We start from the raw sequence: 13,496 nt of genomic DNA on the forward strand, positions 1-13,496 counted from the left end.
AGTGTCAAAGAGAAAGCTAGGACTGTGCTTATTGCTATTAAGTGAGCAGAACTTGTTTTTCAGTACACACTGGTACACTTTCAGTTTAGATTTTTGCCATTTACTCTCCAGTCTCTTGCAGGCCTGCTTCAGAGCAGGTGCTTCCTCTGTGAGCCAGAGTGTAAACCATTTGACCATCCAGGTGCAACTGAATTTAGAAGAGCTGTTAAAGTCAGTGGTGCAGTTTTCAACAGGGGCACCAATGTTATGAGGACAGGCTTCAGATTTGTGAAGGTGGTGATCAGACATAATGATGTGATGTCAGAGCAGACACCACTATCCCACCAGATAGAATCAGGACAGGGGTGTTACCACTGCAGTGAGAAGGTTAACACACAAACTAGGTGAAACAGTATCAACAAGCACCTGAAAGGTTTTATTTATTCAGGTGAATACTGAAGTCACCTACACACTTAGATTAAGGCAACTCCCCACCTTACCCCAGCTAAGATTTGACTGGTGGTTATTATATTTTATTCCATAGTACAAGAACAAATGGAGAAGTATTTTAAATAATTTAAAGACATAACCATGATCCTATGGACAAACTCTGCAGTCTATCTCTGTGTTCACAGTGCTCACACAAGCAGAATATCTCCAGGCATTTCTTTCAGACTTTATTAGTATTAGTCATTAGTCATAGTTGTAAACTATTATTTTGAATGTACAAGATTAAACTGAAGATAAATCAGTGCACACAAAATATTTGATTTCTGTTTATAAGTCAAACCTGTGCTGTTGTGCTGGTTGATATTAGACATATAATGCAGATATATCTTTACATTATAAATAGTATAATCAACTACAGTTAACTGACCTCCCTTGACTAAGGAAATGCACATTCTGACATGAAACCATCAGAAACCTCAACCTATTTTTTGAGGGCTCCTATGAAATGTAATACATCCTATCTCCACCAGAGGACAGTGATCATCTTGTGCATGTTATGCAAACTTCACACGCACAGGAAAGCCTGGTCATGTGCAGTATGAAATCTCAAGAAGACAAAGGTGCTGCACTGCATTATTAGAACTAAATGTGGCATCAAGTACTGTAGAAGTTTAATCTTTTCCCATTGATCTGCAGCAGAGCAGTAAATTTTATAAACAGAAGCTTAAACTACAAAAAAAACAGAACAGAATTCACCGTCATGTTGGTAGTACTCATCCTCACCGCTGTGATGTTGTTGTACAGCAGAGTATGAGCCACCACCCCCCACCCCCCAAACTCAAGGGACTTTACACCCCACTCCCCCGTTCAAAAATAGAATGCAAATTTATATACCGTGCCATGTGTTAATGAGGCTTCACATCCTGAAACAACAAAGAATAGTTCCCAAAATTCACACTTGTGCTGCAGGTGTTCACACCACTGAACAATCCACCACTGAACATGTGATTAACTCAGCTACTTAAACCACATACACCTGAAGCTAGTGACACCTGTAGAGACACTCTGCTTCACAGGTCAGAGAGTTTTAAACTCTGTCTGCAGAATTCTTGCAGTCCTGCTGCAGTCTTCTCCTTCCCTGTATTTACTGGTGCACTGTTGTGTGTGTTGGCACATCATCGCCATCTCCTGGTGAGTGGGAAAATGTGAAACCATCAGCAGGAAAATCATGTTGCTTGTGTGCCTGTGAGTCTTCGTGCATGTGCACAACAAAACAGAGACGCACTCATAAAAAGAGGCCTAGCTGGTTAGCATGCTAACTTCACTAGAAGAAAAGCAGCGATACAAGTTGAAGGATAATGTTGCCGTTGCTTGATGTTGATGTTGATTCTGCACTTTACATTCTTTCATTCTATCATTTTGCACCAAACCACTGTATATATCATACATATCACTGTACTATATCTTATATATCACTGTAAATATCATCTATATTTTGACTTCTTCTTTTCTTTTGACTTTTTATATGTATCTGTCATTCTAGAGCTGCTAAATAGTATTTCATTGTTTTGGAACAGTGACAATAAAGACCATTCTATTCTATTCTATTGCTTTCCACTGCTGGAGACAGCTTTTGGTAAGTAAAGGGATGAAGTTTGATGCTGAGGTCATATCATTTCCTCTAGATCAGTAAGTAAACAGCTGATAGTGCTAACATTAGCTATGTAGCAATAAAGGGTGAGAAGGACATACAACAAAGGTCATGACTGGCACCTTTAACCCTCGGTCACCAGGGTGCCCTACAACATTCTTCTTCTGTGGTGTCCTTGTATTTAAAGTTCCCTCTGTTTTGCAGTGCTGCTGCCACTCCTGGTCACTCGAGGAACTGCAGAGGTTGGTGGATGTAACTTAATGTTGGTGTGCAGATTCTCCAGGGGGCTCCAACTGCATGTTTGCAATATCCTTTCTCAAGTCTTCTGAGTTTCAAAATGAGATTTGCTGCACATGAGCAGAGAAACCGTGAAGGCCAGAGCATGACAATGAACACAGGTCTTGTTGTCACCCAAACTTACAGCAGAGTCAGAAGTGAGAGCTAGAGATGTCCAGTGTGAAAACAGGAAGGAATCACTAACAAATCACCTCTCCAAGGACATGACCATCACTTCCTGTTTCCTAATTCCCTATTCTTGCACCCATGGGCAACTGCTAGGTAGAAACAAGTTCATAAATAGACAAAATCAAACTTAAGGTGCTTCTGATAGCCGGACCAAGCAGCCATGTTGCAAACTTGTACGTGTTGAAAATAAAACATTAGAGGACTTCTCAATCACTCACATATTGTTGTGATATGGTTTGTGATGTCCATCAATCATTTCATTGATTCTGGCCAATGTCATTTGGCGGAATAACACTGTGATCCTTCAATGTATGACTGTATGTACACAGAGTTCAGTGTCTCTGTGTGTGTATATATGTGTGTTTTGTAATGGCTGTTGCACTGACAGGCCGAAAATCAGGCAGGAAGGGTGTGTGTGTTGAGTGGTTTCCTCTCTAGTTGGTTGACTGATCAGAGTGAGTCGAGGGTGTGAAGGGTGTGTTCTCATTGGGTTTTTGTGGTATCAGTTATGCTACCGACCTTAGTTGCCTCCACAACAACATTACTGTCGAGCCACTCAGAAGAGGAAAAAAAACTGCAGTGCTGGTTGAAAGCTGTTAAGCCTGCACTCGCCTTCCTGTGGCCCCGGGCTTGAGAACCTCTTTCTGATTGCAGCTTGTCCATGTGACTTGGTTTCCGTTGCCTGCCTGCTTCCGTGAATAGTAAAAAGAGGCATCAGTGCTTCAGAGAGAGCAGAGGAAGGCAGCTGAACTTCACACATGAGAACGCACTCTGCAGCAGCGAGCCAACCAGCGATATGGTCAGGGGATCAACCATCAGTGGCTTGGGAAATCTACACCTAACCACCAGTGTAAGTAAATGCATCATGCACTAAACTAGTACTGTAGTGAGCACTGATGCTGTGACTGCTAAAAGAAGTAACCTGTCTGCTCTGCCTAAATTAAGAACGCTGAATTTCAATTTGTATTTTTCTTTTGCCTATTTGAGCTCCTCACTGTCCGCCTGCTTCTGAACAAACTGTAAATCTGCCTGTATTGTGTAGGATCTCACAAAGACTCTTATTAAAACAAATTTTTCACAGTATGTTTCTGTCATTTAGTTTTTGCACAGTATTTTCCGGCATGTAGATCAAATTAACCTGAAAGCAGTTTTATAGACTATTTAAAGAAAAGTTGCATAATTAATCTTTATTAATGTTATGGAATCACTTGTATTTGCATTTTAACAGTGTCCCTTGAATTATAGATTCCACACTGTTAAACACTGTTTAAAAAACCTAATAACACGGTGTCATTTCAATGTAATGAGTAGAGTCTTTTGGTTCGTATCTCTCAATATTACATGAATATATCACATATTTTGAACATTATTCTGAAGGATTGAACCATGTTGTGGTGCATTTGTGAGTTTATGTCAACCCAGTTTGTGGGTCATTATTATAGATCATGTGGTTTGTTTGCAAATAAGTGCAGTAACATCTTTCTGCAAAATGTTGTGTTTCTGTGGTTGGACAGATAACAGAGTAAAGAAACTCAAAAGTGTTATTGGCTGCAGTGTTTAGTTAATCACTGTCAACCTCACATACTGGCTGGAATAAAGTTTTTATTTGACCTGTGGTAAAACACAGCAGCGAAAGTGACGGGAACACAGAGATGACACAAGATGTCATTATAGAAGAAAAACAAGATATAAAATTGTCCTTATGAAAGATAATAACAGGGTTAATGACATTGTCCTAAAGCTACATAAGTACGAAGAATAAGAGTGCGTGCGAGTCAAAAAGGAACACAGGGCCTCCATGTTTAGTATGCGTCATCCAGTGGTTTGTAGTGAAATTAGGGAAATTTTACCAAAATGTCCAGCTGCTGTTTTCAGGATAAAATATGACATTTTAGAGAGGATATTCAGTCAGTGACAACCAGCTAGGACTGGATCCACGTCTAAATATAAAAAATATATTAAACATTAAGTAAAGTATTTAACTCCAATAGTTTTTAGTCTTCCATATAGGGTCGTCCATATGCAACAGAAAATGAAACAAACAATATAAGGACTGCATGCTTCAACCATGAGAGATACAGCTTAAGATACAACAGGAAAATAAATTGATTAATTAGTTAAAAAGCTGATTGAAAATCTCTGGTGTGAATGAGTGTTTACCACTTTGACCTCCACACTTCAATGTTGAGCTGTTTCTTTGTTTGATTTGGTGAAGATATTGATTTCCTCACTTTTTCATGCACAAGGTGAACATGGTGCTCATTTCATGATACCAGACACCACATGAAAATCATAATACACATATAACATTTAAAAAATGTTAATGCAAGAAGTGCTTTTCCAGTACATGAGTCAATAAGCCGTCATAAAAGGTCTTTTTTCTTTCTCTTTCCCTCATCTTATCAGCAGTAAGGATGTTAAAATGCCAGTCCACAGCCTCACTCCCATCCTGCTTTGCTTGTTACCCGTGTGGATAATCCTGACACCAGGCTCATGTCATCCACAGCTCAGCCCATGCCAGCTGGTAAGACGTCTCTAATTAACTCAGCTCTGCTCAACAAATGAACTGAGTAAAGTCTGAGGAACAGTGAAAAGAATATAGGTTATATGTGGTTTTTATCAATGGATATAATCTATAAAACTGTATTTAGAGTATCTGAAAAGTGTCCACAACAGAAAATGTTGCCCTCCGTGATTAATTTACCAAGTAATCCTTTGATGGTTGACAGTGGCACTAAATTATTAGTCATCTTCACACTAACACAGCCCACTGTCTAACAAGGTTGTGTACGTAGGTTTATCTCGATCTTCATCTCATCAGGATGACCCATATCCACCTAGGCCAAATCCATTTAACAACTGACTGACATTTACAAGGTTTTAGTGTTAGTACCCCTTATTAATGACCCAGTCACTTCACTACAAAGCAATCAAGTCTGTATCTGTAAATGTGAATAAGTCCTTAACAATAATAATAATAATAATAATAATAATAATAATAATAATAATAATAATAATAATAATAATACGAAGAAGAAGAACAAAGCACCTAACCCTCCTGCTGCTCTAGGGCCGTTTTAACATGGCTGCCCACTGCTCCGGGTGTGTGTGCTCCTAGTGTGCGTGTGCGTTCACAATTTTGGGTGTGCTAAATACAGATGCCTAATTTCCTGTGCATGTAAAAATACTTTTGAATAAATAAAGATTCTTCTTCTCATTATTATCATTAATATAATCAGGGTTTGGTGTGGAGGCTGTGTATCAGGTTGTAGGTGTTTGACAGTCAGCCTGCTGAATAAAAGCAAAATAAACAAAGTAAAATAAAGATTTTCTAATAAATGATTTATCACTGATATATTAAGCAGTAATTAATCATTTGATAAATGCTAACAAAAACAACTGTTACAACTTACAAAGCCTTTACAAAGTCTGCCTCAATGAAAAAAAAATGTAATCAGCTAAGAAAAAGTGAGAATATATCAAAATGTCTTGAAGATGAACCAATAATCTCACCAAAATCTGGCAGCTGAAAAAAATACATCAACTGGTTTATTAAAACTGAACTGAACCACTGAAATGATAAATTGTCTCAGTGACTGTTAATATCTGTAGCTACTGTATGAGTGTTAATGTGCCTGATTGATTGATCCTGTGAATTAAAGAGTAGAACTCATGGTGAACTGGTGCCACATTAGAGTTTGAGCTGTCAAACATTGTGAGGGAAACAAGATAAGTCTCCAGCCTCACTAACTGCTCTGTGAGGCTGAACGTGCTGCTCTCGGAGGTGATTTTTGTTTCTGAACCTGGTAAAATAATCAATAGAAAAGATTAACAAGCTTCTTGAGGAATAAAAATGCCCTGATGCAAAACACAGTAGATGGCTAATGCAGATTAGGATTTATAAAAAGCCAAAACATTTTTTTCACAACCAGACACACAAACTTCAATTTATGTCCTCTCCTTTTCTCTGCAGATACAAAGATCAGCACTGTGCAACAATGCAAACCTCTCCTCTGTGCCTTCAGGACTCCCACACAACACAGAGGAGCTTCAGCTCAACTTCAATCATATTCAGACACTACAGGATGACTCCTTCCTTGGTTACCCCTCACTGAAAACCCTGAGCTTTGCTTGTAACAGTCTGGAGAAATTAGAATCAAACACTTTTCAAAACTCAAAGTTGTTAGAAAGCCTTAATTTAGCAAATAATAAACTTTATATTGGCTACGCAGAAACCAGCTATGCATTAAAAAAGCTACCTGGTCTTAAAGCTCTAGATCTGTCTGAGAATGAACTTCATGACGAATTTGTCACCATACTTCTCCAAAATCTGACGTCCATAGAGTACCTCAATCTCTCTGGAAACCTCCTGCAAAGACTTGACGAGACCTCATTCAGTGACCTACACCAGCTCAAAGAACTGGACCTGCAGAGGAACATCATGTTTGAGCTCGATGGCGCCTTCAACAGCAATCCCAAGCTCCAGCGGCTCAACTTGGCCTTCAACTATCTGCCTTGCCTAACTGACTTCCACATGACCCAGCTGGTAGTCCTCAATGTCAGCCACAACTTCATTGAGTGGTTCATCTCTAATGACCTCAATGAAACTTTCCAGCTAGAGACTCTAGATCTGTCAAATAACAAACTGCTTTTCTTTCCTTTCTTGCCCAGTCATAGTAAATTACGAAACCTTCACTTGTCCCACAACAGCATTAGGTTCTATGACCACTTGACAGACAATGGCACGTCTCTGAACTCGACTACAACTGTTGAGTTCTACAATCTGAAGAATCACATGAGAAATGTGACTGCTCAGCTGTGGGACGATGGTCTTCACGGTGACATCTCCTCTCTTGAGATTTTGGATCTAAGAGGAAATCAGGTGGAGTATTTTCCTGTAGGATTCATCCAGAAAATGCCCACCCTGTCCAGACTTCAAATGTGCACAAACTGTCTGGAAACCTTAAATCTAACTTCTGAGCAGTTCTCTGGCAGCTTGTATGAGTTGGACATCAGCAACAACAGGCTTAACCAGATTGTGTCAGATAAAGGTACGCTGACCACTCTTGGCAATCTGACATACTTTAACCTTAGCCTGAATTTTCTTGAGAGGTTACCTTCAAGATTGTTTTCCTCACTGCCAAGCCTCAGGTCAGTGGATCTCAGCTATAACCACATTAATATTTGTCTTTCTGAAGAAGCTGAGATCAGTACAGACTCAGCTTGTGTGGACTGGAAAAACGTTGTGTCCCTTGGGCAGCTTTACCTCAAAGGATGCAACATCAAAATAATTCCATCGGCAGCGTTTACAGGGTTGTTGCTAACGCACTTGGAACTGTCCGATAACCCAAGGCTCATTATCCAACAATCAATACAAACTCTCAGCAGAACTTTACAGCATCTAGGTTTAGGAAACACTCACATACAAGACTTTGACTTCTCCCTTTTCACAAGTTTGAAGTTTTTAAACATGTCACAGAACTCTCTTGCCCATCTTCCCCCCTCTCTCCTAAATCTTGACCTGGAAGTGCTCGACCTCAGGGACAATAGACTGTCCACTATCCCCTCAGGTCTGGCTAACGCATTAGCTACAAAACTTCACATTGTTTTCCTCACAGGAAATCCATTCAACTGCTGCCAGACAGAATGGTTCAGGACATTTGAAACAACAAAAACGATCAATGTGGTTGGACTGTCAGACATTGAATGTGAAGATCCCTTAAGAGAAACATACAGAGTGCAGGGTTTACAGCCATCTGTGTGTTCGGAAGAAAGTGGGGAATCTATATTCTGGTACATTCTGCTTTTTGTACCCCTGTGTTTTTCATTTGTGGGCATTTCCATTATTGCTGTCCTCACCTTCAAGCCCAAAATGCTACAAAAATCAATCAAAAAGAGGTGTTTGAAGCCCACATCTTACTGATACTTTATAAGCCCTAAAAAAACTGTCTTTGTACAGTTGTTATTGAGAAATGTAACTGAATATATTTTGGAAATAAATAAATTAATGAAGGAAGACTTGCACGATAAGTATGTAAATAGCAGGGTACTCAGTTTTTCACATTGCTGTGTTTTGTGCGGTTTAAAGTCAGGTCTCAATCCTGATACCCTGATGTAAAAATGTGGCTTAATCTCGTGGGTGTGTGTGTGTGTGTGTGTGCGAGTGAGAGAGAGCACTTGTGTGTGGGTGTATGTGTGTGTGTCAACATATGCAGAAGTAATGTGATGCAAGCTGTTGCTATAAGCAGCAGAGGAAACATGAAATTTCCTGTTTTGCTAAGATGTGCAGCAACTGCCCAGTTCTGTATCTTGCAGAGGAGGGGTTTGAGGTTTCCTTCCCATCAGTGAGACTCAGATACAACATCGACATGACATTCCAGTCTGTTCAGTGCTCGATGAGGAGCTGCTCTAGACCCATATATTGGTACTTGCTGCCTTGTTCTGCTGTGCACTTGGCAGTAAAACAGTGTCAGGCCATTAAGTTTAACTTATGAAAACTTATGTGTGCAGAGACCATGATAAACTTTACATTAGACAAAACCAGTAGCAGTGTGAAACACAGAGGGAAATGACAATGCATTTCTCTCTCTGTGTGAATGTATATAGTTGCTCAGTGAGAAGAAGAGTGAGAAGGCTGATACATCAGTGAATAGCTGTGCAGGGTGCTGGAGGCCTAACCAGAAAGTAACCAAAATACCGCTGTGGTGATGCTCAGGGTCATGGTGGTTGGAACATAAAAAAAGGGAAACCGGAGCGAAGCCGTGTTAAAGCCTCGAAACACCATTGTTTTTACATATCTTTTACAAAACAAAGTCACCAGTCAAAGAGTCAAAATCTATTAGAGTAAGTTTTTGTTGTTCCTCTGCAGGACAGAGAGGATCAGCTCCCAGCGTGCACATGGGTTCAAACAAGTGATAAAAGAAACACAGCTAGCAGCAGGCACCTAGATATGAAGATCGAAGCGTTTTCATTTTCTACTAACCACTAACCACCATTCAGTTATTAATAAGTTACACAAACTGTGACTCATCCTGAGTTCAGTATGAATCTTGAACTAGATGAGCAGCATGTGATATAAAATAAAGACAGCAACTTTTTGCAGGCAAGAGCTGAACCTGGAGCGATAAAGTTAAAGCTGCTAATAGCTCGACTGATCACATTAGGAAAGAACTGCAGCCATGAAGTCATTGTTTGAGGAAGGCACTTTGCCACTGGTCACAGATTGTTGACCAAGAGGAATTTTATTTGATTACGCAGCTACATTAGGTCAGGAATCAGGAAAGAGCTACTGTATAAAATAGGTTAGAGGGTATCCACACAACATGGCAGCCAGACCTTAACATGGTGTGTGAACACACTGGATGCAGTCACACAAGCCATATTCAGAGGCGGTCAGTGGTCACCATATCATACGTGAACTGGTGGGACCTGCCCTACACAACAAACCTGCCAATCACTCAGTGATGCAGCTGATTTGTCGTTGTGGTTGTGGGGTCCGAACTTGAGGTGAGTTACCAAACATAAACCAGACTACTCTCTACAAGCGGTGTGGCTGAGTGAAACAATATGTTTGTGTTTTTCAAATAGTGGTCACAGTTTCTCACATATAAGTACGAATGTGAATGGAGAAGTGAAATTTGGCTCAAGTGGTCAAATGAGATTCATTTGAGTCGTACTCTGACAGCAGCTGTGTGTGGTGTGTGTGGTGTGTGTGTGTGAGCTTGATCTAATCTGGAAGTCTGGAAAGTCTGTATATTATAATTGAGTGGAACATCTTGAGTGAGCTGGATTCACTGGTGAAGTTTGTTCTGCAGAGAAAGAGGTGACATACAAGTGATTTGCAGTCATTCTCAGCTGAATGTACTCAGCTTAAAAAGAGCAGTCACAACAAAAGAAAAGAAAACACAGAGGTCTAGAGAGAGTTCACTGGACTTGATGGTTTTCATGCTGAGCTGCAGTATGAACTGTGGGTCCTCATATACTCAGGTGTGTCTTTATAAACTCTGTCCAGTCAGTTCAATTCACCGCAAGTGAACACAGTTTGGAGCCACAGCAAAGGCTCTGAATACTTTAGTAAAGGAGAGATTTCAGCTTTTGATCTTTAAGAAACTTTCAAACATAAAAAATGTTGATGAGTACATGATGGGTACAAGTTGTAACTTTATCCATTTAAACTTAAACATACAGTCTGTAATTTTCTGTATAGAAGTTACTCAAGTAACAAAAAACAGAGTTTAATGATGTTGTGAAGGAGATTCAGGAGTTATTTTATTTCTTTATTTATTTATTTTACCAAGAACTGAATTCTCCTCAGAGGTCTCCCCCTCTCTAAAACAAATGGACCAGGTGATTAAATCCAGTAAAAAGACTGAATTAAACAGTTTCACATTAAAAATCTGTATTTCTCCTTCTAACGTTTGCTCAGTTGGTTTCTTTGATCTGAACTTCTCTGAACTTCAGATCCAGATGTCTGATGACTAAAATCCTTCACCTGGTTAAATTACATAGTTAAAAACAACCAATGTCTTAAAAAATGCGGCTTAAAAATGAGAACTGGAGAAAAAGACCATTTTGACTCTTCTGGCATCAACAACACTAACACATGTTCAACTGGATTGTTTGACCTTGATTAAAATTAAAGATTTCTAAGGTTTGAAAATTGCTGGAAACACATAACATAGGTCCAGTCAATTTTAGATTATGAGATTTTAATGTGGAAAAGTTACATGTGATACCTTTGAATCTACAACACAAAGTGTGACAACTCTAACATGCTGATGTTTAGTAGGTATAACATTGTTTTTCATTCCAGACCATTTTAGTGTGACATATTAGCATGCTAATGTTTGCTAATGAACACTATGATCAAACTACACTTGAGTGTTATGGGGTCATTTTCTCCAACAGCTGCCAAGAGATTTCACTGAAAACCACAAATGTTGAACTGGCTCTAGAGAAAAAGTCCAAAGATGACATCCCCTGGGGACCTTGAATGTTTTCATACTGACAGGACAGACAGAAAAACACCATGGAGTCTCGCTGCTAGCGTGACTAATGAAGCACCCGCAGATAAAATATCTGTGACAAACTGACAATTTGGTGGCTGCTTGTTACAGTGAGAAAGCCTCTTCAGCATCAGATAAACTGCAGCTCTTGATTTCAGGTTGATTTCATCTGTTTTTCACCCTGTTTTTTTCCTGCTCTGACTCTGATGAGAACTGAACACACATTTGTCAGCTTGTTTTCTAACTCAGACAACAGGCTCGTCACTCTCTGTCAAAGCCTGTTTACACCACACATATTATTTTGTAGACCTGTCCTCTGCAGTGACAGCTAAAGCTGCACTTTAGCTTTTATTTTGACTCCCTGTTCATCAAGTAAACTTTAGAAAGGCCTCAAATGGCAGATGTCAACAAGTATTTTCTTTGATACATTTGAAAGAAAATAACAACTGGTGAAAGAGGAAGTGTTTTTTCTCAGGCATGCAATCACTCATCTGAAGTGTGAATTGGTTTAAAGCGAGCTTTATCTGACCGGTTGGGGTTATTTTTAGAGATAAAGACGTGAAAGATATGAAAAAGTGTGAGGTTATGGAACGAAGAAAACAGTTCAACTGAAAAGTTAAGGTCGCTGCTGTGGTTTCATGAGAACTTGAGAACTTGAGTTTACTCCATTTGTCTCAGAAACACAGGAAGATTTTTTTTCTTTCCTTCTTGGTTTTACATTTTAGGCTTCACATTTACACACATTTAAAAACCTTTTTTAAGGTCAAAGGTTAGCAGTTAATGTCTGTGAAGTTTCGTTACTGGGCACGTGCTGGAAAATGAAAACCTTGTCCTATGTAAGCTGGTGTACTTAAGCAGTTTGTCAGTCAGTCAACAATCAGCTTGCAAAACTCCACTTCCTCTTAACCCTTCCTGGTCTCATGAAAGGCAGGGACGGAGCTTAGCACTGGACTTACTGATCATCCAGGGAGCACTTCATGTCTGTTTCTGGCTAAAAGTGACAACCTAAGTTTTATGAAGGTTTTAAAAGGCTCACTTTATGAAGACAGGAGCCCTTGTGACACATGAGGTCAAGTAAGGCTAATCTACACAGTTCAGGACTCTTAAATGAAGACATCTGATCAAACTGGGTCAGAGTCCACAGTGATTTTCTGGGGATTTGTATATTTCTGGTCCACAGCTGCTCACACTGCAGCACAAAGGTCCTCTGGGAGCTGTGGAAGTCAGTGGGGAGCAAGTCAGCAGAGACATGAAGTAACACCAGGCCAGAGGGAAGCTGCTCTTTTATTTCTGCTCGACACTTTTTTTTCTGAGTATGTAAAAATCACACACATTCAACAGCAGCTCAGACATAAAATGGTTCAGTCTGAGCTCCACAAGATTCCACAACCAAAACATCTTGAAAGACGTGGTTCAGAAAAATAAGAGGTACTTTTCCTCTACACGTCTGTATGTCAAAGAAAAGAGCTGTGGATTATTTGGGCCTTGGAGCCTGGTGGGCAGTGAGTTAACACTGACCTATCTGTCCTCTGTCTCAGGTGTTCACAGCTCTTTCTACTTAAGCACTGGTTTTTATTTGTGTTGAAATTTGTTGTAGACTGTCATTTGCATCTGATGTTTGTGTTAATGAGATTTGAATATTGAAAATATTTGTTAAATATGCACACTGTCACTTTGTCATTACGTTACTTCAGCCCTGAGAGCTGTTTATCTTAACTGTTCAGTGCTGAGTCTCAGTCAAATTACAGACACTGGATCGTTGTCTGTTGCTGTATGAACCAACAAAGAAACCAGGTACATTTCTCAGCACAGACACTGGTGATGCTGCCTGTTCTGCCCTCCAGTGGTTCAAATCATAAACAGGAACATGACACATTTAACTCTTTATAGAGCACTGAATCTCCATGTGCACTGACAAGAATAAATAAAAAGAAAATTTCAAACTC

General features: G+C 39.7%; 1 protein-coding gene across 2 annotated transcripts; it reads left to right on the plus strand.

The window, feature by feature from the left end:
* The first annotated feature begins 3,062 nt into the window (after nucleotides 1–3,062).
* Nucleotides 3,063–8,561, plus strand: nrros (negative regulator of reactive oxygen species). 2 transcript variants are annotated; one of them, XM_018698176.2, is made up of 3 exons: nucleotides 3,063–3,395; nucleotides 4,952–5,069; nucleotides 6,519–8,561. In XM_018698176.2, exons 2-3 carry the CDS (start codon nucleotides 4,968–4,970, stop codon nucleotides 8,466–8,468), a joined length of 2,052 nt encoding a protein of 683 aa, XP_018553692.1. In that variant the 5' UTR covers nucleotides 3,063–3,395; nucleotides 4,952–4,967; the 3' UTR covers nucleotides 8,469–8,561. The 2 variants fall into 2 exon arrangements, with proteins under 2 accessions (XP_018553692.1, XP_018553691.1); XM_018698175.2 differs by having other exon boundaries at nucleotides 4,955–5,069.
* Nucleotides 8,562–13,496: the final 4,935 nt, after the last annotated feature.

The sequence above is a fragment of the Lates calcarifer genome, linkage group LG24 (assembly GCF_001640805.2).
Source record: "Lates calcarifer isolate ASB-BC8 linkage group LG24, TLL_Latcal_v3, whole genome shotgun sequence".
Lineage (NCBI taxonomy): Eukaryota > Metazoa > Chordata > Actinopteri > Centropomidae > Lates > Lates calcarifer.